The 22,087-nt window shown below is 34.5% G+C and overlaps 1 protein-coding gene across 2 annotated transcripts in view; it reads right to left on the bottom strand.

Moving 5' to 3' along the window:
• LOC115443286 (ras-like protein family member 10B) overlaps positions 1-22,087 on the bottom strand; it is a 68,763-nt gene that overhangs the window by 6,091 nt on the left and 40,585 nt on the right. Inside the window, exons 1-2 of one of the 2 annotated variants that reach the window (XM_030168638.2) lie at positions 16,390-16,991; positions 8,213-8,361 (exon numbers count right to left, since the gene is read on the bottom strand). In XM_030168638.2, coding sequence (XP_030024498.1) covers positions 8,213-8,361; positions 16,390-16,477 — 237 coding nt within the window. In that variant the 5' untranslated portion in view covers positions 16,478-16,991. Of the gene's footprint in view, positions 1-8,212; positions 8,362-16,389; positions 16,992-22,087 lie in introns of those variants that run through there. The other variant, XM_030168640.1, reaches the window with a different exon arrangement.

The following is a 22,087-nucleotide window of genomic DNA, read 5'->3' as shown; positions in this document are numbered from 1 at the left end:
TACATTTGCCTTTAATTCTACTTCACTAGTCGCCTTGTCACGTGCCGGGGATGTTAAATTTATTGCGGTGCCAAACTCAGAGATTTACATGTCTACGTATTCCCGAATCTTGATTTAAGTGAATGGGGAAATTGCTTTTTTTATATTTACAAGTATTCATTTCTTGCATATTTTTTTTTTATTCAAGAACGCAAATCATTGGAAAAAAAATTATTATTCTGTAATGTATTGTATGTAAAACTAAGACAGAGATACTCTTTTTAGGTTTTTTAACAAGTTTTAATCAAGATTATTATTTAAGTAAGTTCATTGGATGGGTATATCTTTAAATTATCTGATGAGATAAATATCTAGATTTTGTTTTTTTTTTGAGATACCGCTTTTGCTCTTAGCACGGCAGTATAGGCATCGTAAACATGCCGTCTATTTTAAAACTATTGCAAAATGATCGACGCAACGCAAATGATTAAAGTGATTATAAAATTCGCAGACGACCTCCATTCGTATCTCTTGAAGTTCGCAGACCTATCCCATTACCTGAACCGGGACACAGCTGCGTCCACTTAAGTGATGAAATTGAACCTTCGTCTCATTATACGGATATTTTGTCTCATGAGGTTATAATATTCGTGAAAGAAATGTTGGGAGCGAATGTATTGCTATGGGGTAGGATATTAAAACCATAGAAAAAAAGCTATAAGAGAAATGAAGATATAAATCTAATAAGAAAACCATGGGGTGGAATATGAAAGATGTAGAAAAGGAAACGATACAACAAATATTATGGTTTAATAAGAAGAAAAGGGGTGGAAAACGGAATATAAAAAGGAAATGACGAAACAAATAATATTATGGTTTAAAAAGAAGACACGGCGCATTAAATTAATAAATTTAATTTAGACAAAATGTCATGCGCTGTGATCGAATGAATATAAATCACGTATTTTCATCATATCAACCTGAAATAAACCTAACTAAACTACTGGAAAGTACCAGGGACCCATAAATTAAATACAGCACTATCAATAAAATCTCGAGCGCCGTAGGTAGATAGTTGGTATAAGCTGTCGCGCGTTATGTGATCCGTGTAATACGCCGGTCCATTACGTGTGCACACCTGCGTTGGATTTACCGTACGCGATGGAAATTAATTTTTAATGCCATACGCATATATGTTCAGGACAATGATATTTTGGTATTAATATACACTTAATTCTAAACTGCCCTTTATAGATAGTTAAAGTACACTTTTGCTTGCGTCTATTTTAATGGGTATTCGCTGATTTTTATTAATAAAAGAAATCAATAAAAATGAAATTAAATATGTAAATCCGTACAATTTTCTATTAGTTAAAGAAGGCTTAACAATATGGTTTCATTGTTTAATGATTATAGTTGTTTATAACGTAGATACATTTAAGATATTACGATAACAACTTTAGCAAGATTCGTGACATCAAAATCATTGAATGTACGATACAAAATAACGAAGAAAAATTCAAATATGTTAAAATAAATGAAGCATATGTATATAAATTTAATAAAATAAATAAGAAAGAACTCACAAAGAAAAATTAAATGAATTACTTAAGATAATCTTCGTAACATAATTTTATTCAACGTTGGCTGTAAGTGAGATACCTTAGCCAGTAAAAAAAACAACATCGATACATCTTTCCAAGCAGGTTTTGCTAACATTTTACAGGAACGTGCAGCTTAAATACCTATATTTTTAAAGTTATTATAATCAAGATACTAGCTAAAACACGAAGGATCTGCTATAACCGAGGTAGGAAATTTATGGCTGATTAAATTTTCTAACGGAGCCCGTTCAGTAATCGTTGTGTCTTCCTAAAACCCAAGTTGAGGCCCTGTGTAATGATAATGGAGTATTGAAGTAGATATTGTAGTATCTTCATAATTTTAGGTTATATTATTGACAGTGTAGACCCTTTCTCCTTAATCTTATTAGGCCACAAATTAAGAGATAACAATTGAATATTCCATTATCCTCCGTTAGGTTAATGTTATTACATCATATTATATAAAAACTCGTTCAAATAAATACAAATATGTTAAAACAATACACAGGAAACAAGACTGTATACGTATTGATGTATTTTCCTTTTTTATGCTGGCCAGGCTAAGGGTGATGGGTGCATGCACGTATAAATAAAATTAACAAAATCATAACACAAAACTCCATTAAGGTTTATTTTAATTTAGGTTTAGGTATATTAATCGAACCTATTATGTTACAAATTTTCTAAATTAAATTTATTAAACACTTAACCCTTTATTCATATAGGTACGTTTTTTATCTAAGAACGGAGCATTGCTGTGATAACAAGTCTGTTTCTCAATGCTGACGGCATGGCAGCCTTCGCAGTGCGTAGACATAGGGCCGTTGTGAATGGCTAATATTAAGATACAACTTGAATCTAGTTGGCTGTCTGATAAACAAAGCTAAACAAACAACAAGCCGTCAGATAAACAAAGCTGAGAAACAGACTTGTTATCACAGTAATGCTCAATCCTTAGATAAATAACGTCTATGAATAAGAGGAAAATTATGTACATGAAATTTATTCCAGGTGCTACCTAAGCACGAGGGCTGTAATATAGGGGCCTGGCAGAATGGCAGATTAAATTTGCCAAGAGTCTCCTTCCACTAATAGTACTGCCCTAAACCCCTCAGTTGACGAGCCATGTAATGACAATGAGAGCGGGGTTATGAAATTAACTTGTTAAGTATATATTATATGCGAATATCTTCCAAGTGTGCTGGACAGCTGATTACTATCTACTATATCTACTGCAGAAAATTGAATGTATATAAGTAATTGTTTCCATTTTAAAATCACGAATTATTACTTACATGAATACTATTTTTATATCCTTTTCTGTCTGTTTCTTTAATGCGACCAACGTTGTTTGATCTATTCATTACTCTAAAGATTGACTATTAAATTAATAGGGAATGTGTAAAGCGTTGAGTTCGACCATTCTACTTTTATTGTATTAGAAAAATATGAAAAATTTAGTTTCTTCTTTGGTTCTGAAATATTAAGGCGATTATAATAATAAGGCATAACTCTAATAAATGTCTAACAACAATGAGAATTAACGTCAAAACGCAAAACTATTCCATAACTTATAGATGAAATCGATTTTTGTAAGTAAGCAGTAAACAAGAAGTCATTTGATTGCACGTTGCTCTATATTTAATAAAAGCTACAAAACCATAACCAACGGCATTAGAGCGAAATTTATTGTGTCTTTGATCTACAGCACCAAAAGAACTTCTACAGATTTTCATAGCATTTTTGTACAAAGAAATCCTTTTACCCCGCATTCTACGAACAAGCACTCCGATCCAAGTATAAAACCGCACGTAAAAAGGTGGGTAAACTTTTCCAAAAACTGTTTTGTGCTAAAATTGAAGCTAAGTGCGCTCAGCTGGAAGTGCGGGGTGAATGGCTGTGAATAAAATCTATTTAGGGTTTGCCCTTCCAAACTGGATTAGTTTAATATTAGAATGCGTTCCAATAAACACGTTTATGTACAAAGAAACCCATGTTTTTATATTTTCTCCCATAAAAATCGATTTAAAGTTTTTGCACTTAATGTAGCCACTCCATTTAGTACAAATTTCCAAAAGAATTTAAACTATTCCATTTCTCATTTACTGGTACATATTATACAATGCTACTTGTTCATTGAGATACTAAATGAAACGAATCTTTTTACCTCTGCTAATATAGTGCTAAAAATCATCCATGAATAACAAATATTTTCTGACATATCTTTATATACATATTTATTTTGTTAGAAACTTACTTATTGATTTTACATTTGTGGTTACAAAAACTTATGGTAAAGTAATGTTATCAAGAATACAAGTATATGGTTTTATTTTAGTAATGCTATGTCAAAAGCCATGTTCGCATCGATATATATGTACTACTATGTATGCCAATAAATCAAGTGTCATTTTCATGGCTGTTGTGATTATACTTAATAACAGTTATACCATTCGATTTACACAAAATACCAAATCATTGCCTACATTTGTAATAAAATACAAATAATGCAATTTCAATATCAATAATATTGTTGGGATAAAAACATGCTTGTGAGGATATTTGTACTTTTGCTATAAAAACACTGAGCGTTTGACAGACCGAAGCAGTTGGTCATGATAAATCGGTTGGTTTGTGAAATATTAATGAATCTATAGTAATAGTATAATGAAAGTATATCATTATATGCGACTAGACAAGCCACAAATCCTTGCCAAAGAACACGGATTTCTGCGTAGGATGATTAGCGAGGCTATTGAAATTAAAAAACATTCGAATTTCAATAGGGAAGATGGTTGGGAGCTTGCACAAGCCTGGGATCCAGTCCTACATTTAATTAAATCAGAATCCAAAAGACCGGCTGCCAGACTTTAAAACACTGTGAGCTCATTCTACGCAGATCGGACCACCAACAGCAAAAAATTTAAAAAGTTGTATAATTGTAATCCAGGTAGATATTGTAACTTTGACTTTGCGGGTGACCAACATCTCAGTCCCCCCATAACCACGAACGCTGCAGTCTTCGAAACATCGGGAGAAAATTAAAATATAAAAACCGCGATTAAATCCGAAAAATAGTTTAATTTTAATGTCTAACAATCGCGTAAACATAAGAAATCATTTTTAGTGAAAGTATTTCTGTAGTCCGTGATAATTCTTTTATTTTAATCAAAATCGCTACAGTTCCTAACAATATAGACACACCATGTTTGCAATGCAGTCTCTATCGATATCATAATCCTCATGCGGACGTATTTGCTGATTAAAACCGCATGCGGCAACCTGCCATCTATATTATAAATGAAATGTGGTAATGATATTACGTAACCATCACGCCATTTTTCCTTTTCCAGGACAGGTAGAGGAATATCACGCCCAATTCACTTATTGCTTTTGACTTGTTTAATCTCATATAAGATTTAAGCTTTGGTTAGTCAGTTAATCACATCCATATAGGTTTCTGTTTGAAATAATTATTTGTCAAACATGTCTTTTATCCCCAAAGGGGTACGCAGAGGCGTAATTGATGCAATCATTTTTAACCGCGTGTTTTTCGTTCCATGACGTGATACGGGGCGAGCCTATCGCCATATCGAGCTCAAATTCCAGTCGCCAGACGAACATTAAGCAGAAAACTCGATATCACATTGATCGCCCGGGTTTTGAACCGAAAACCTTAGCGCGATAATCGTACTGCGGAGGCAATACGCTACGTAATAATATTAACCAACTCATTTGCAGTGTACGTGTATTAAGTGTATTGTTATTATCATATATAACATTTATGACGTCTGGTTTACCTTTTTTGCATTACGTAGATTATTCAGGGTTGTAGCTTGAACGCGCCATTTTTACACACCTTTTATTATGAAAATGGAGGTGTGTTAGCATTTTTATTAACATGAGACGCAGTATACCGTGAGTAAAGGTCGTAGTAGGTAAGATTAATCTTAAGTAGACTTAGTGAGATGTTCATTTTCTTTGTAACAACTAGATGCCGAGAATGCAAACTGTTAAATTCTACATTTTTTATCTTAGGACCGTATTAAAGAGGCGACTCAGTTACGCTCTCAAGCGCGATATCAGTTGAGACGCTGGCAAATTAAGATCGCCAGCTTAAACCCCTTTAACAAACCCATATTAAGATCAGCTCAAATTATTATAAAGATTTAACAGCTGAGATTTGTTTATGTAAGCGCCGGCTGAACTAAGCACACGCTCTCAAATGACAGTTTGAGTTAATCTTTATTTATGAAGGAATTTAATACATTAAATATCTACTTGAGATCCTACTCAAAAGTAAGATTGATTTATAAATGCAGTCCTAAGTGTCCAATTTCAAATATTATTTGCCCACACCTAAGTATATGCTTGTAAATAAATTTTAACGTTCATTCATCATCATCACAGTCACATCACGATCATTTTTTCCACCGACGGCAACAACCAAACTTAGGATAAATTAAAAAAAAATTATGACGTTTGTGTTGTGTGCCAGCTCTTCTGGCTTTGACTTAACACAGTTTATTATTTTCCAATTCTTACCCTATACACTTTCTAATACTTTAACAGTGCATAAAGAAACTGCCTCTAAAATAAATTACAGTAAAAAATTCATAAACCACAAACATATTACAAAAGAGACCAATCCAACTTGGCAGTAGTTCATCAGTTTGACCACAGTAAACTTTCCTCCCTGGCACATGCATTCGCTCATAAAGTTTAAAGATTCACGGCGCAATTACCCGCTAACCGATTCAACATTACCGCCAGACAACTGAGACAAAATTTCGCTTTGTTACTTGCCTCTTCGAATTGATTACTTTATCTGTTGGTAATTATTTTGTCATATTATTAACGTTTTCGAGCATTTTCATATTGATTCTAGCTTTTGCTCGCAGCTCCGCCTGCGTGATAAAGTTTTTCCGGGATAAAAGTCCCGTTTTATATTTTTCCTGGATTAAAAGTAAGTAAGCTATTTCCGGAACTACTGAAAAGAGTTTGTAGAGGTTTGCACTAATAGGAAGCTACATTACTCCTGAATGCTATAGGCTACTTTTTATCCCGGGGAAATAATCCCGGAAAAGTATTTCAAGCGGACGCAGCCCGACAGCAAATTATTTGCATAGAAAATAAGAATTGTATAAAGTAGAAAAAATAATTGAATACTACAATATCAATTTATCAATTCAAACATAAACCTTTATGGATAAGATATACTGACTAACAGAAGCTAACAACCGATATGCATTTAATCATATGAAATACAAATACGTTGCCCTACTTAGATTGAGATCAGTAATTATTAGCCTACATCTTTCAGTAGCCTAGATTCGATGATTGCCAATACGTGTCTAGAAATAAATACTTGCTCTCCAACCTGATATCCCGCAGATTTATTATAGGATTACCAGTATAATATATAACAGTATAATATTATATAATAAGAAGCGGCTATAGCCTATTTGGGTGTCGAACGGTCTGCTGAGACGAATGTCCGCAGGTTCAAAACCCAAGGGCACGCACCTCTGACTTTTCTCAAGTGAGTATAATAATATTAATAATATCAGCTCTGTATTATATACTGTTCCATAGCTGGGCACGGTCCTGCTCTACTACTAAAAGAAATTAGGCCCTATTCCACCACGCTGGCCTAGTGCGTTGGTTGACTTCACACACCCTCAAAATTTCTATAGTGAATTTCTCAGGTATGCAGGTTTCCTCGCGATGTTTTCCATCACCGTTAAAGCAAGCGATAATTCACAAGGAATGCACAATTAATTGTTAGAAAAGTTAGATGTGTGTGCCTTTGGGATTCGAACCTGCGGACATCCGTCTCGGCAGTCCAGTCCACACCCAACTAGGCTATCGCCGCTATACTGTTAAGTGTGTATGCTTTGTGAATTATCGCTTTCTTTAACGGTGAATGAAAACATCAATTCTCTAAGAATTTTGAGGGTGTATGAAAGTTTGCCGACCGTCACCAAGCCAGCGTCGCCACGTTATTGAGAGGGTCTAGGTCTTAGTCCGCCAACTAGATAGAAGGACGTAGATTAGAAATCTGTTTCACTATATCAATCAAATTTAATTTTGTTTGTATTAAACAGGGTATGTGGATAGTATAAATTTTATTACCATTTATTTGGTGGCAAAGCTGATTAGAACCTAACTTTTGTATTATATTTTATTGGCTTATACATTTATGTGAGTATGTTCATTTTATCTCATTAAGATATTATTACGATTATCGATATATACATGTACTTCGTACTAGATTTGGCGTTTCGAACATTCACTGTGTTCAAACTGAATTGAACTGTAATCCATTCAAACTGATTTTAGTATGATGTCAATATTGATGCTTGTGGTTGTGCACGCAGTGGCGCTCATAATATAAAAACGCGAGTCTAAGTGCAAACCTGGATGTGAATAAAAAAGATTAGTCAAATAAGTAAAATAATTTGTTTTACAAGTGAATAAATAGGTTATAGCAGTGACGTTTTGGTTGCCATTTTAGTTCAGATTTTGAACAAATAGTTTATATAGACGCTTGTGTCTATAGAATATACGTAAAAGATTACGATTTTATCTATTTAAGCTCAGCTTGCATTTACTTTAATAGTTTATACCTGTATAATACTGGTCTTGCCCACAGCTGGGGCTCCCAGTAGCACCACTTTGACGAGGTCCAGGCTGTCCGGACTTGGCTCCACGCTGGGAGCCCCGCCCACTGTCAGAGTCCCACCACCTCCGCGTTCCAGGTAGTCCAGGTCCAATTCTGGAAGAAGGGTTTCAGTTATGAAAAATGCAATCAATTAAAATGTTGTCAAAAAACATCATTAATATCCCGACCATCAAAGAACGTTATATCTTCGTAGGTAGAAATTATTCTATTTCAATTACACTATATTTATAATTTATAATGTTCCTTCTGATGTAGTACAGTCATTTCGCCGTAACAAAAATAAACAATATTTTAAATATTATTGAAAATTATAGGATACCGTAAACCTAACTCAATATATGAATATTCCATTAGACTTTGTTTCTTTAAAATATACCATTCAAAAGCAATTACCATATCCACATTTAACTATATCAATTTATTCGTAAAAATAACAGCACTAAACTCATAATTCTTATAAAATCAATAATTATTGCGATGGCAAACACAAATAATCGTAAAACAGTGAATACGTCAATAAAACAGGAGAGCTTATATTGCTGAACGGTAAACTGCCGTATATTACGAGGTTATGACAACAGTAAAGTCGGCAATCCATGAAAAATAGCTTTCAGTGCTGTAGACGTTATGTCTTACTGTATTGAAGCTATGCGACGTTAAGAGATGCGATTTAATAATATTCTGAGTACATTTTTATTGTTATGGTTTTAAATGGATTAATTTTATATTAAAAATCCTTAATGTTATTTAATATCTCGAGAAAAAATGTTATGTGTAAATACGTATTGTTGTTATTCATATAGATATGAATCTCAAATTATATTTAAGCCTATTGGTTCAAAAATATTTTGAGATTATACTTGTAGAGGAACACTGTCACCCATAATACAGGTAAACCTTTTTTGAATTCCAGAAGACCAAAACCTTGTTATATAAAAATATTTTTTGGGAAATAAAAAAATGAATAAAAGTAGGCCACGTTCCAATAAGTTGAACAACTTTACAAAATATTATTAGACATATAAAAGCTTGTCTACTGCAATAACTTCCTTCGCCTTTAGGCATTTTTTAAACCTTAAAACTTATCCTAACGAATATAGATGCAACAAAAAATAATGGTTCGAAATGCATTCTTATTTTAAAATTACATCTCACCAGAGTGTGTTCCAAAATCAAAAAGATGTATATTTGAATTGATTTACCAGGGGCCTTATTCTCTATCCCGCACGTTATTTTGACAGTGTGTAACAAGCACGTAATACAACGCATCATGTTTAGGACTATAGAAATTTGGCTTACAGAATACCATTCCACGCACATTTCTCGAAGATAACATAATAATCATAATCATGTAAGATTATGATTATTATGTTATCTTCGAGAAATGTGCGTGGAATGGTATTCTGTAAGCCAATCAAATAAGAATAATCATGGATATTTCTGCCTTTAAAATTTCGTCATATTAAATTTTAAAGGCCGAAATATCCATGATTACTAATTATTTTTACGTTTTTCTTTCAACTGCGAGAACTAATCACTAACTAGACGTGAATTTAAATTCTTTACTTGCCAATACTTGTTTAGTTACCCAGATTAAAGCCGAAACAAAATGTATGAAAATGGACCTTGAGCTACCACCTTAACAACTTTTCTTTCCAGGATCTAATACAAACATTCCTCTAAGACACTGAATTTAGCTGGAAGTTTGAAGCTCGTCTGATCGCCACTTTAATAACTAGTCTTACTGACTTCTTCGAATTCCAATTCCAAGAAAGATATTTCCACACTTTTATTAGTATTATAATATCTTGAAGTATTGTAAGTTATTTTTCCTTAACAACGTTTCGTGGAAAAAATACATGAAGGAATATATTCTGTGAAGAATTTCTTGCTAAATTATAAATTAAATAGACATAAACTGCTCAGTATTAGCCCGGAGTCTGGAATGTGTGCCCTATATGGCGATAGGCTCGCTCCCTATCACATCAGGGGACGCAACGTACTTGGCGAAAAGTGGGTGCCCTGGTTGCGCCTCTGCATACCCCTTCGGGGATAAATGCGTGAAGTTGTGTGTGTGTGTGTGTGGAAGTGAAAGAATTTTCGTCATGGATATCAATAAAACTAAAGAGAGTTAGAGGAACTTTTTCAAACATAGTGTTCTATTTTTAATGTCCTAGTACAATAAAACATAGAATTCATCGCAGTCCATTATTCATCTAGCAGCATCAAAGAAGGAGAAAAAATTAAACGGATGGAAGAATTCCATTATGTTATCTGCCCTAGTTAATTTCTGACAGATGAAACACAAAGGACACTACGAACACTCTTTTTGTACTAAAAGCGGCCAATAAAGTAATGCAAATTTGAATCGCGAAGAGCCTTTGTTAAAGAGTTCAATTTCATTTTCATTTTAAATTATTTACATGATAACTTTTTTATTCTTTTATTGTGACATCTTTCACCGCATTGAGACCGATACGGTATTTTGTTATACGGATATAGGAAAGAGACTCCACTGTATGTGATGGTAAGTGAAGTGCGATCCAAGAAAATCTCGACGGCATTTTCATACGGCTATTGCTAAGTAACTACACTGCAATTCATGCTAAGTGAAGTGGGATCCAATAGATTGTCGACTGACGAGATATGATTACCCCTCGACAGTCGACAATTATAGCGGCTGTTGGAACCAGATATACACACGCTGATCCCGGAACGCGACACAATTACGTGGGCAACTATGGCGGATTTTAAACCTTGTGTACGGTCAACAGTGGTCGCATAGCGGGCGGATATAAAATATATTCTACCACCAGGTATTGATTGCGATCTCCAATAATTTTCAGAGTTAAATATTTACGACGGAGATGATATTGATTATATAATATTTTACCCATAGGTTTGTTCATAGAATCGAGATATTTGCTTCCTTTGAAAATACTTTCGTATGTCAATAAAGTTAAAGTACAAAATCGAAGAGATTTAATATTGCCACCATATAGCTAGCAAGTAATTATCAATGGATCCTACAGTCAAATCACTCGATTATTCAAAATCAAAACCATCACAAGCGATTCCAATCCCCAATCACTTAGGGCGATTAATGTAATCAATTTGGTCGATGTAATTAATTAGTATTCGTACAAACAGTCCAACTAATGCGTTACTAGTTAGCCATATAATAAAATACCTGACGAATATCATATTCGTGTTGTAATATAAATTGTTAAATAAAAGTTTATTATCAAATAAATTATTAACTGACTGAAAAAAGATGCCAAATAATTTAGCTATACGACTGCAATTTCTATTTTCCTTACTAATGATTAAAGCGTGAAATTTCAACAACAAAAAGATTACACATTTCTTAGTGAAAAAACACTTTAAAATTCCTACGTACTAATACATTCAACATGTTTATAACACGAGAATGTTTACATAAAAGGATTCCTAGTGGCCTACACCTTGCCTTAAATTTTTTTCAAATACACACATCACGCCTTTATCTCTAAAAGGGTAGGTTAGACTTTTTTTTCTCAAATACAGACCCCGCAGCACAACCGGGGCAAACAAGCAACGGTACACTACAAATCCCCCGGCTTAACAGCTGCAGGGCCCTGGAGGAAGAGAGGAAGAGGAGAAATAGGGGGGGAAGCGAAGGCGCAAAGGAAGGAAGGTGAAAATAATAGGATGGGCGAAGTGAAGTGGGAGAGGAAATGTTCATGGTCCGTTATAGGCCTCAATGTGTTATCCAACCAAGAGATATACACACTGCACTGTGTACCTAGGACCGCGACAAGTGTCCCCCCATGGATGGGCGTGCATTTGGTGTGAGAACCAAGCGCACAAGGTAGGTTGGAGTTGCAACAAGTGTATAGTCAGGGGGCATTATTCTGTCTCCGGGGGGGAAGCCCTTTTTGCAAATACGGCTGTTCTTATCGAAGGATAACTATATTAACCATATAGATAAATAGAGAATTTTTTGACTATATTACTTATACGGCTATCAAAGTTGTACTTTGTTTAGACCGCTCGTAATTGCAAAAAGAAGGATATGCTTTCGTAGACGGAATAGAGCTTCTTGACTGTACCCATTTTTCGCCATGTGCTTTCCGTCCTATGATATGATAGGGGCGAATGTATTATCATGTCCCTATTAACCGAGATAAGTCAAATAAGTACATAAGTACTACAGAATCCTATGCAATATTGAAAAATATATCAGCTTCCTTGTTCGTTTTTCACTCTGGTCCACAGACTATTTTGCGATACTTGCAATGCTTGGCTGAGCAGCGCCATACAATCAGAAATATTTACGACGTCCATCATGAAAAATTTTAGTGCTATACTAATGACAGTTAGGTGTTTTGATTCAATTTATAGGTCGTATAAAATCGTTGACATATATTCGATAGACACGAACGTCCACATAAACTATTTGTTCAAAATCTGAACTAAGATGGCAACTAAACTTTATAACCACACGCTGTCAATGTTGAAATCATATTAAAGACAAATGTACGGGTTGCAGTACAGTCGAATTAAACACAATGAGTGTACGGAACGCCAGATCTAAAATGTAGTACATATATATCGATGTATGAAATATTGCTGTCGCGTTGATTTTACGAGTTTTGATCATTTATTTTTTTAACTCCCGACGAAAAAACAAGGGTCAGAGGGAGGATACCTTTAAAGTATTTTCATACATATAAGTATTCTCTGGTCCGAGGTCCGGCCCCTCGACTCGACGACCCTTGGACTAAAATATTACTAAGTAATAATAAAGTTAAACAACATAAGAACACATTTACTTTTCTACTTATTAGGGGTTTTATGTTTAATAATATTTGACCGATCCACTGTTTTATTTCTACTATCTGTGTTAAAAAATATAGTAGAATAGTCCTTATTCCTTTTAATTTCGTCATATTTCGATATTTATTTTCGCTTCACAACATTTGTCTATCTAATTGCCTTCGATGTACGGTGAGCCCCAAAACAATGTAAACAGGAAGACGTTCTAAATGACTTTGTAATTCATATATTTGCTCTTTATCTGGTTATACATTCTGAAGCAGAGTGTACTAACTTATGCCAATTTGAGTACGGACTAGAATTTAAGCTCTTGAACGTGATCATTCTCTTTCTGATATTCCGACATTTAGTTCCTTTAATTAAAAACAAAAATCATTAAGATTTCCTTATGTTTACGCGCATATTAGAATTTTAAATTAATTTTTTTTTCCGATTTTGTCGCGGTTTCAATATTTTAGTTTTCTCCCGACGTTTCGAAGACTTTGCAGCCTTCATGGTCACGGGGGGGACTAACTTAAATATTAAAACCGTGACAAAATCCGAAATATAGTTTAATTTTAAAAATCATTAAATTATGTTTATTTTCGCCACTATAGCTTACGATGAGGTTCCCTATAAGCTTTGCAATATACTATAGAGTCACACTTTTGAAACTAGCCTTATTTATTAAGATAGAATTTAGAACTTAAGTTTAATTATATTAATTTAGTGAGACATATTTATATTATAGATAAAGGTAAAGAATGTTTTTTTCTCTTCATAAAATATTGTCAACATATACCGTATTTCAAGAAACAAATAGTAAGAAGAAGAGGAAAAAATTATGTTTGATCGGATCGGGAGTGTAAAACGCAACAGCAAAGATTTCATTTTCTGCGACACAGTAGTATCAAATACACTGGTATACTAATGTCAGTGTATTTGACACAGTAATACTATAGTCAAAACTGTCGTTATCTTGTGTTTCAACTTTATTTTTAATGCTTTGAACGACCAGACGAGTTTTCCGTTCGCCTAATGGTAAGCGATACGAACCATAAACAGTAAAAACACCATCCAACACTTGAATTACTAAGTATTGTTTGGTATTCCACTGCGCTCGCCATCCTGAGACATGAGATGCTAAGTCTTATTATGTCCAGTAGTTACACTGGTTACAATACTACAAGGCTAACTGCAACAGTAGTTATCATCCATCTACTTAGCATTTCTAACATATTTCATAACACATTCTCGCTTGACAACAAACATTCTGCCGACAAAGCAAAGTGCCCTCAATCCGGCAGTGCAATTCACAGAAGTTCATTCAATTAAATAGACTCTGTAGACAATTGTTAGGAAACATTATGGATAAATATCTTATTTTAGCTAATTTTACAATGCGATTCATGGCTTTACATAGACCCACACATTCGGATATCACGCCTTTATACTTGAAGGGATAGGTAGACGTGCAACTAGGCACCAGCCTTTTCCGGCTATGATGTGTTAGGGGGCGAGCCTATTGCCATATCACAAATTCTAGCCTCTGGGCTGATATTAAGTTTGCAAAACGACTACATCATCGAGTCAATCATTCTACTTAGGCCAATATTAGGAAATGTGTTGTTTGTCCGGGTTTTATTTTAGTGGAAGATAAGTTACAACAATAAATATCACGTATTGGTAAGTTGATACCGTTGCCCTGAACATCAGTACTAAGGAATTGGGGGTAAATTCCCAATCTTTAAGAGAAAGAAATGGTTTCAATTGATTAATGAAGAAACTAGCAAGACGCTTTATTGGTGGTAAGCGATATTAATGGTCTTTACCAGTAGGTTAGGCTTCTGACAATAATACTAGCCGTATCAAATGCATTGCTAAATCCGCCACTTCACCACATTTTCTACGATAATAGTACAGCGTCAGTGAAACAGTAAGTCATGCTGCAAACGAAAATACCGCGTACCCACCACATTAGCTGACATAGTTATGTAGACTGGCGGGCAATAATCATTTCTAGTCAGACACTCTATCCGACTTCTGGACTCCACTCCATTTACCATCAGATGCAACGGGGCTCATATGCTGTGACCGTACATTTAAAAAAAAAATCATAGTACGTCTTTGCGAAAACAGTAAAATTCATGTTGCATACAAAACTACCTCGTATAATGATTTCTTATGTTTACGCGAATGTTAGAAGAATATAAAAACGTTTTTATAAATATTCACACTCTAATTTAAATCTATATACTATTATATAAAGCTGAAGAGTTCGTTTGTTTGTTTGAACGCGCTAATCTCAGGAACTACCGGTCCAAACTGAAAAATTCTTTTTGCGTTGGATAGCCCTTTGTTCGTGGAGTGCTATAGGCTATATATCATCACTCTATACCTAATAGGAGCGGAGCAGTAATGGGTAATCTCAGGAATTAGCGGTCCAAACTGAAAAATTCTTTTTGCGCTGGATAGCCCTTTATTCGTGGAGTGCTATAGGCTATATATCATCACGCTATACCCAATAGGAGCAGAGCAGTAATGGCTAATCTCAGGAACTACCGGTCCAAACTGATTTTTTTTTTGGCGTTGGATAGCCCTTTGTTCGTGGAGTGCTATAGGCTATATATCATCACGCTATACCCAATGGGAGCGGAGCAGTAATGGCTAATCTCAGGAACTACCGATTCGAACTGAAAAAATATTTCTGTGTTGAATAGTCCTTTGTTTGTAGAGTGCTTCAAAGTTATATATCATCACGCTATGACCAATAGGAGCGGAGCAGTAATGGCTAATCTCAGGAACTACCGGTTTGAACTGAAAAAAATGTTTTGTGTTGGATAGCCCTTTATTTGTGGAGCACTATAGGCTATATATCATCACGCTATGACTAATAGGAGCGGAGCAGTAACGAAACATGTTTCAAAAACGGGGGAAAATTATTAGTTTTCAGAGCTTCCGTTGCGTGCGCTGCGTAAACGGTTAAAGTTATGCAACAATGACGTATGACGGGATTGTTCCTCTTAAAAAGTTCTAAAAAATATATTACAAAACAAAGTCCCCCGCTGCATCTGTCTGCCTGAACGAGTTAAACTCAAAAACTACCCAACGTATTAAGATGAAATTTGGTATGGAGACAGTTTGAGACCCTGGGAAGAACATAGGCTCCTGGGAAACTACTACTTTTATAACGGAAAACTTTAGCCTGAAAAACTTTATAACGCGGGCGGAGCCGCGGGCAAAAGCTAGTTATAATATAAAAACCACGATAAAATCCGTAAAATAAATTTATTTTAAAACTAGCTCTAGTTCAAGACGACTCACCAAGTATTTTGTTTTGCTTCGTACAGTTCCCTTTTTCGTTGTCATCGTCGTCTTTGTCTCGTTTCGAAGTATTGTCCAGTCTGTTCATTTCAGTGGAACTACCGCGCACGCTAACACATCATTATCGTTACGCATTATTTTTGGTTTTGTGTCTATTATTTGAAATTGTTTCCGAACGGAATATTTAATGTATACCGTGTTTATGTTTATTACATTATGCTAAGAAGTATACAGATTAATGTTTTGCTATAATCTATTAAATTGTACTAAACTTTACGTTTATGTTGAGAAAATATTTAGGATAAATTCTCAATCAATAATTTTTATTATTTTCCAATATTTTTTACTACACAAGCACTCAATATTACACCTTTTTGCTGTAATCATACAGAGCGTGTATTCCAAATTCGAAAGTTTCTTTTTATTATTTAAACTTAAATCTCCACGTTTAAAACACCAGTTTCCACAAATTCTTTTTTCAAAAATGTCCAACGGAATGTCGTCGTTCCGCAAAGTTTTGGCGGGTAAATTCGCAAAATGGCGACGCGTCTACCCGTCGGTTATGCCGGCAATTGACTGACGCGCTTGCCGACCCCCGTGAGGTTCGTAATCCGACAGATCTCGGTTATCTGCCCTTTGCTCTTAAAAATATCTTTTGTTGGAAGATATATTTTGCTGCGTTACGTTTATACTTAAAAGATGTAGTTATTTAAGTAAATTCTTAGTTCAATTTTACGAGATAGTATACCTACTTGTGTATTCTATTGTAATTTATAACAAAAGTACAATGACACCCAATATTGCGCCCAAGGACCTGAGTAGTAAGGCAGAAAATTCCAGACTTCTAATACCCACAATTCACAATTTCCCCATTGTGATAATATATTTCGTCCTCTAGAGACAAAAGCTAATCAGAAGCAGAATGCAGGTGTTCGATAAGAAATGATTTATATTATTACTAGCTTTTGCTCATGACTTCTCCCGCATGAAGGAGTTTTCCGGGATGAAAGCCCCACTTTATATTATTTTCCCGGGATGGAATGAAGCCTAAAACCTTCCCAGTGTTAATTATCTCCATACGAAAATACTTACTTAAAAATCCGTTCAGTCGATTTTGAGAAAATCATTATTTTGATCATAGTGGCTTCCAGATAAAAGGTAGGTATATACTGTCACGGACTTTTATTTAGAACTATTTAAAACAAAGTATCTTACGGTACGTCATCTTCAGTAGTTTTTTGTGAAAGAGGAACAAACGTACATACATACATACAAACATATATCTATCTATACATCCATACATCCATCCTCACAGACTTTCGCATTTATAATATTAGTAGGATTAAAATGCAACTCCTTGATAATAACTTTAGGCATGGTTTTCGTATCTATTATTAAATTGAGAATCTTCGCGCCCATTCATAACCGACTTAATTAAGATCTGTATCTTTCAGGGAAACTTGGTTAATTGAGTTCTGCATTTAAATGAATAGTAGGATCGGAATTTCTATCGATTTTATATCGATTATTTGGCAAAATGATGTCTATAAACACAATAAAGCTTTTATTCGACCACTTGACATATAAAGAAATTAATGTCGTAAAGAAATAGTAAGTTATAATAATAATTTATATTAAGACACCTCTAACCTTACGATAACTACAAGTAAATAAAATCAAAACGTCTTTTTCATTAACACGCGGAAATCTTTTAGAGTTATATTTTACACAAATAAATACTTATTCGGAAGTAAATCTAGTCCATAATACATTTGATAGGTATTTGCATAGTTTCTACGCAATGGGTTCATTATTCATGCATACCTAGTTAGGGAATTGCATCAGCTGTGTTCTGTACAAGATTTACAGTAATTGCGAACCGTAGGGCATTAGAGCGAATCAATAATAAATAGGGGATCATTGTCAATTTGTACTAACAAATCTTTTGGTGGGTCTCTAATGTGGTAGCAGTTCTTAAGCTGAAGTGATTTGGGTTCGAAATTTAAATATCCTGGTTAGGTCAGGCCCTATTCCGTCTACGGGAGCGAATCCCTCTTTTTGCAATTAAATTATCAAGTCACTGCTACAAACATTATTTATAAGTAGTCCGTGGATAGCGTTGTGGGTAGTACATTTAGCTATCACTCTATATATGTAAAAAACTGTAAAAGAATATAATGTACTATTGCTTATTATCCTTATAATTGAAAAAAAAAAAACTATGTTATAGACGAAGGATATATTTGATAGTAACGTAGCTTAATAGAGAAGATTTTGACACTTTAACTACACGATATCAAAGTTGTTATCTTATTAGAATGCTCGTAATAGCAAAAACACGGATATGCCCTCGTTGATGGAATAGGCTACCTGATTATATGTTACATTCTGTACAAAACTATCCCGAACTCCAACGTAACTCTTATAAGTCGAGATGATCAATAACAAAACGCATTTCAACACCGGGCAGCAAAGTTCACAGATATTTCGGGTACATGGTATATTTAAACCATTAAAGAAAAATACGGTTGGAAATACAAATTAATATTATTTTTTCATTCAGTGTTAATAGACGCAAGTCAAATCAGGAATGCTATTTCTTAACAATAATCCGTTATCAAATTTAGCATACCGCACGCATAATTACTTACAAGTTATTGTACTCTAATAGAGGTTGAACGCTTGCACGAATAATTGAAACATCTAAAACAGCAACGAAACGAGTTGTTACATTTCTGCTTCAGATTTACGATAATACACTTTATGGTCGAAAAAATAGTGCGTATTCTGCCTTACTACTAAACCCTGCAATCCTAACCCCACATTCTCTTCCTCGATTAAGTTCTGCAAACGAAGCATGAATAGTAACCACTGACTAAACCTTATCGCTGATCGTCAATTAGTTTGCGCTACACGGAATTTTATAAAAGCGTTGTAATCTATTTGATCTTGCGTCACTGCCTTTCCTTCAGGGTTGGGTGTGGGGTGCATATAGAATATTATTAAGGATGTCTTTTGACCTTTAAAAATGTGTTTTACGAACTGTAATATGTTTGGCATCCCCAAGAAAAGCAGAAACCTGGCCGCCCTAAGTAGACCTGGCGGCGGACCGTCATCGCAGAGGCAAAGAACATCGGGAAGACCTGGAGCGAAATAAAACGCGAAGCTCAAGACTGAGCGGGATGGCGGTGCACTTTGGATTCCCTCTGCCCCAAGTCAAGTCAATATGGTTGGATACGTCGAGTCGTAATAAAAGTATTGTATGGAACCTCTAGTAAGTTAGTTTTGTATGTGGTTTTTGACATTAAAGCCACTTACCGTTGACCTCTTTTCCATTTTCCCATAGCTCGTAAAACCGAAATCCACGGGTCGGCCCTAGAGTGCCATCGAGGCACGGATCCAATACCAAGCAAGCTCTCATAATATATGCAACAACACGCTGACTTCGCAAACAAAATTTTTAGAAGCTTATAGTAGCAGAATTTTATACATTGTAGAAATGGAAAATAGCTATTCACTTGTAATGTTGTGTGTTTTAAATAATGAGTTATGACGAGTCCAAAATATTTTTTACTAATCAGCCTGAAAGAGGCATCTGCAGAATTTTTAGGTAACGTACAGTTACTTTATAAACTGTTACAATAAAAGTTATAGTGAATGTATAGGCTATAAAAAATGTTACAACACAAACTTTGCTAAAGTCAAAACCACAAGAGTTTCCACAATACAAAATAGTTTTTTCATTGACTATTCATTTAAAATAGACCTACTTTTTGCCGACGATATTTCTAATTGTCCTTTTTAGATGTTGAAAACTTTATTAGTATTATGCATTAAGTTATTTGTATTATTTATGTATGTATTAAATACTGTTTGTTTCCTGTACTATGATAAAATAATATAAAACAAAAAGAATACGCGAACAATGTCTTCTCCTTAAGAGAGAAAGTAATAAATAACTGGACATATTTTTGTCAGTCTCATTAGAAGTTTAGGTTCAAAATAACATATTAGTCTTAAGGGTAGATTGTTATTAAAATTAATATTGCGTACAGTCGGTAAATTATAAAAAAAATGAAGTAGAAATAACAGCTAATAACCATGATGCAATACAAACATCATAATTTAGGTAAAAGAAATAACCGAGAACAAAGCAACGAAATAAACCACGAAAATGTCACAAGTTTCAAGCAAAGTACTGTCATTACTAATATTTTAAAGAAAATCATAAACACTAAACCACGAACGCCTCCAAAACGGCTCAAACGATTTACCGGAGTGTGGCCCAAAGTTATGGCCAACATTTACGGAATTTTATAGAGATTTTACGTCGTACCCGCGCCCGATACACTGAGGTCCAAAGATTTTTTACGACCCTACGCGCTAAGACTTTTAAGAATGCTTAGACCGTTTTATAGTTCGGTGAAACATAGCTTATAAGGCTGAGGAATTGTGAATTTGGAATAAAAGCGGTTGGATGTTGGCCATTGTATTGTATAACATCGCATGTTCTTTCTACATTAAATATCTATACATATTGTAAAATAAAGTCCCGTTTTCTATCTGTCTGTATGTTATCGATTTTCTCAACATCTACTTAACGTTTTTTTATGAAATTTACATTTGCATTTGATTGCGACAAAGAAATGGAACAACGATAATTTAATAAGAAGTAATACGATAACTAAGAAATTCTGATCTCAACAAAACAGTGTTATAATTAAAGTGAGGTCATCACCTTGTGGTACAGTCAGCCGAAATTTTTTTAGGGCTCGGTTTAGTGACCCACTGCATTGATGGTAAGTGGATTACGGTCCAGATTATCTAATAAGAAATGTTTCACCCCTCGAAATTCGACACAATTATGTGGGCCTTCTGTAAAATAAACAAACTAAAATTATCTTTACACGTTAATAATGGAAACAATTATTTTAGTCCAAAATGGAGATAACTCTTTATGATTCTTATTGGGAAAAAAATGCTTTGGACCCCAAATAATAAAGCTTTGAAGTTTTGACCCGTAACCATGAAGACTACAAAACCGTCGAAACGTCGGTAATTAAACAAAAAATATCGAAAAAATACAAGATTGTTTTATTTCGGTCTTCAATTCCTTCAGCTACTTTTGTTGCTGACTGTACAAGGGAAACCATTCCCGAAGAACAACATTCAAACACTATTTGGCAAAGTTCCAGTTTGCGGAGCGAAACGCAGATTTCTGTTAGGTAATGTCTATTGTATGTTGCCGTCATTTGTTATTTTAGCAATACATTTTATGTGACCGAACAATATAGAAAATATATAACAGCAGAATAATAACAACACTACCCTGTATTATATACTGGTCATTGCTGGGCACGGTCATCTTCTACTACTGAAAGGGTTTTGGCCTTAGTTCACCACGCTTGACTAGTGAAGATACCCAAGAAATTCTTATGAAAAATTTTCAGGTATGTAGGTTATATCAAATCAATCAGCTCAACGTCGGATATGGTAAGGCATGGTGACCCCAACATAACCGCCCAGTCGCCCCCCACGAAGGCTGGGCGGTAGTCATAAAGCACTTTCCCCATGAAACCAAAAAAACACTTTTTTCTTTCACCGTTAAAGCGAACGATAATTATTAATAAACAATATACTTGTATATTTGACAAGTTAGAGAAGGTGAAACAGGTTTTTGGTATAAATATTTTCCCGG

This window comes from Manduca sexta, chromosome 9, assembly GCF_014839805.1.
Source record: "Manduca sexta isolate Smith_Timp_Sample1 chromosome 9, JHU_Msex_v1.0, whole genome shotgun sequence".
NCBI classification, from domain to species: Eukaryota; Metazoa; Arthropoda; class Insecta; order Lepidoptera; family Sphingidae; genus Manduca; species Manduca sexta.
Note: the sequence above shows the minus strand (reverse complement) of the source record. Positions and strands in the feature narration are given on the sequence as shown.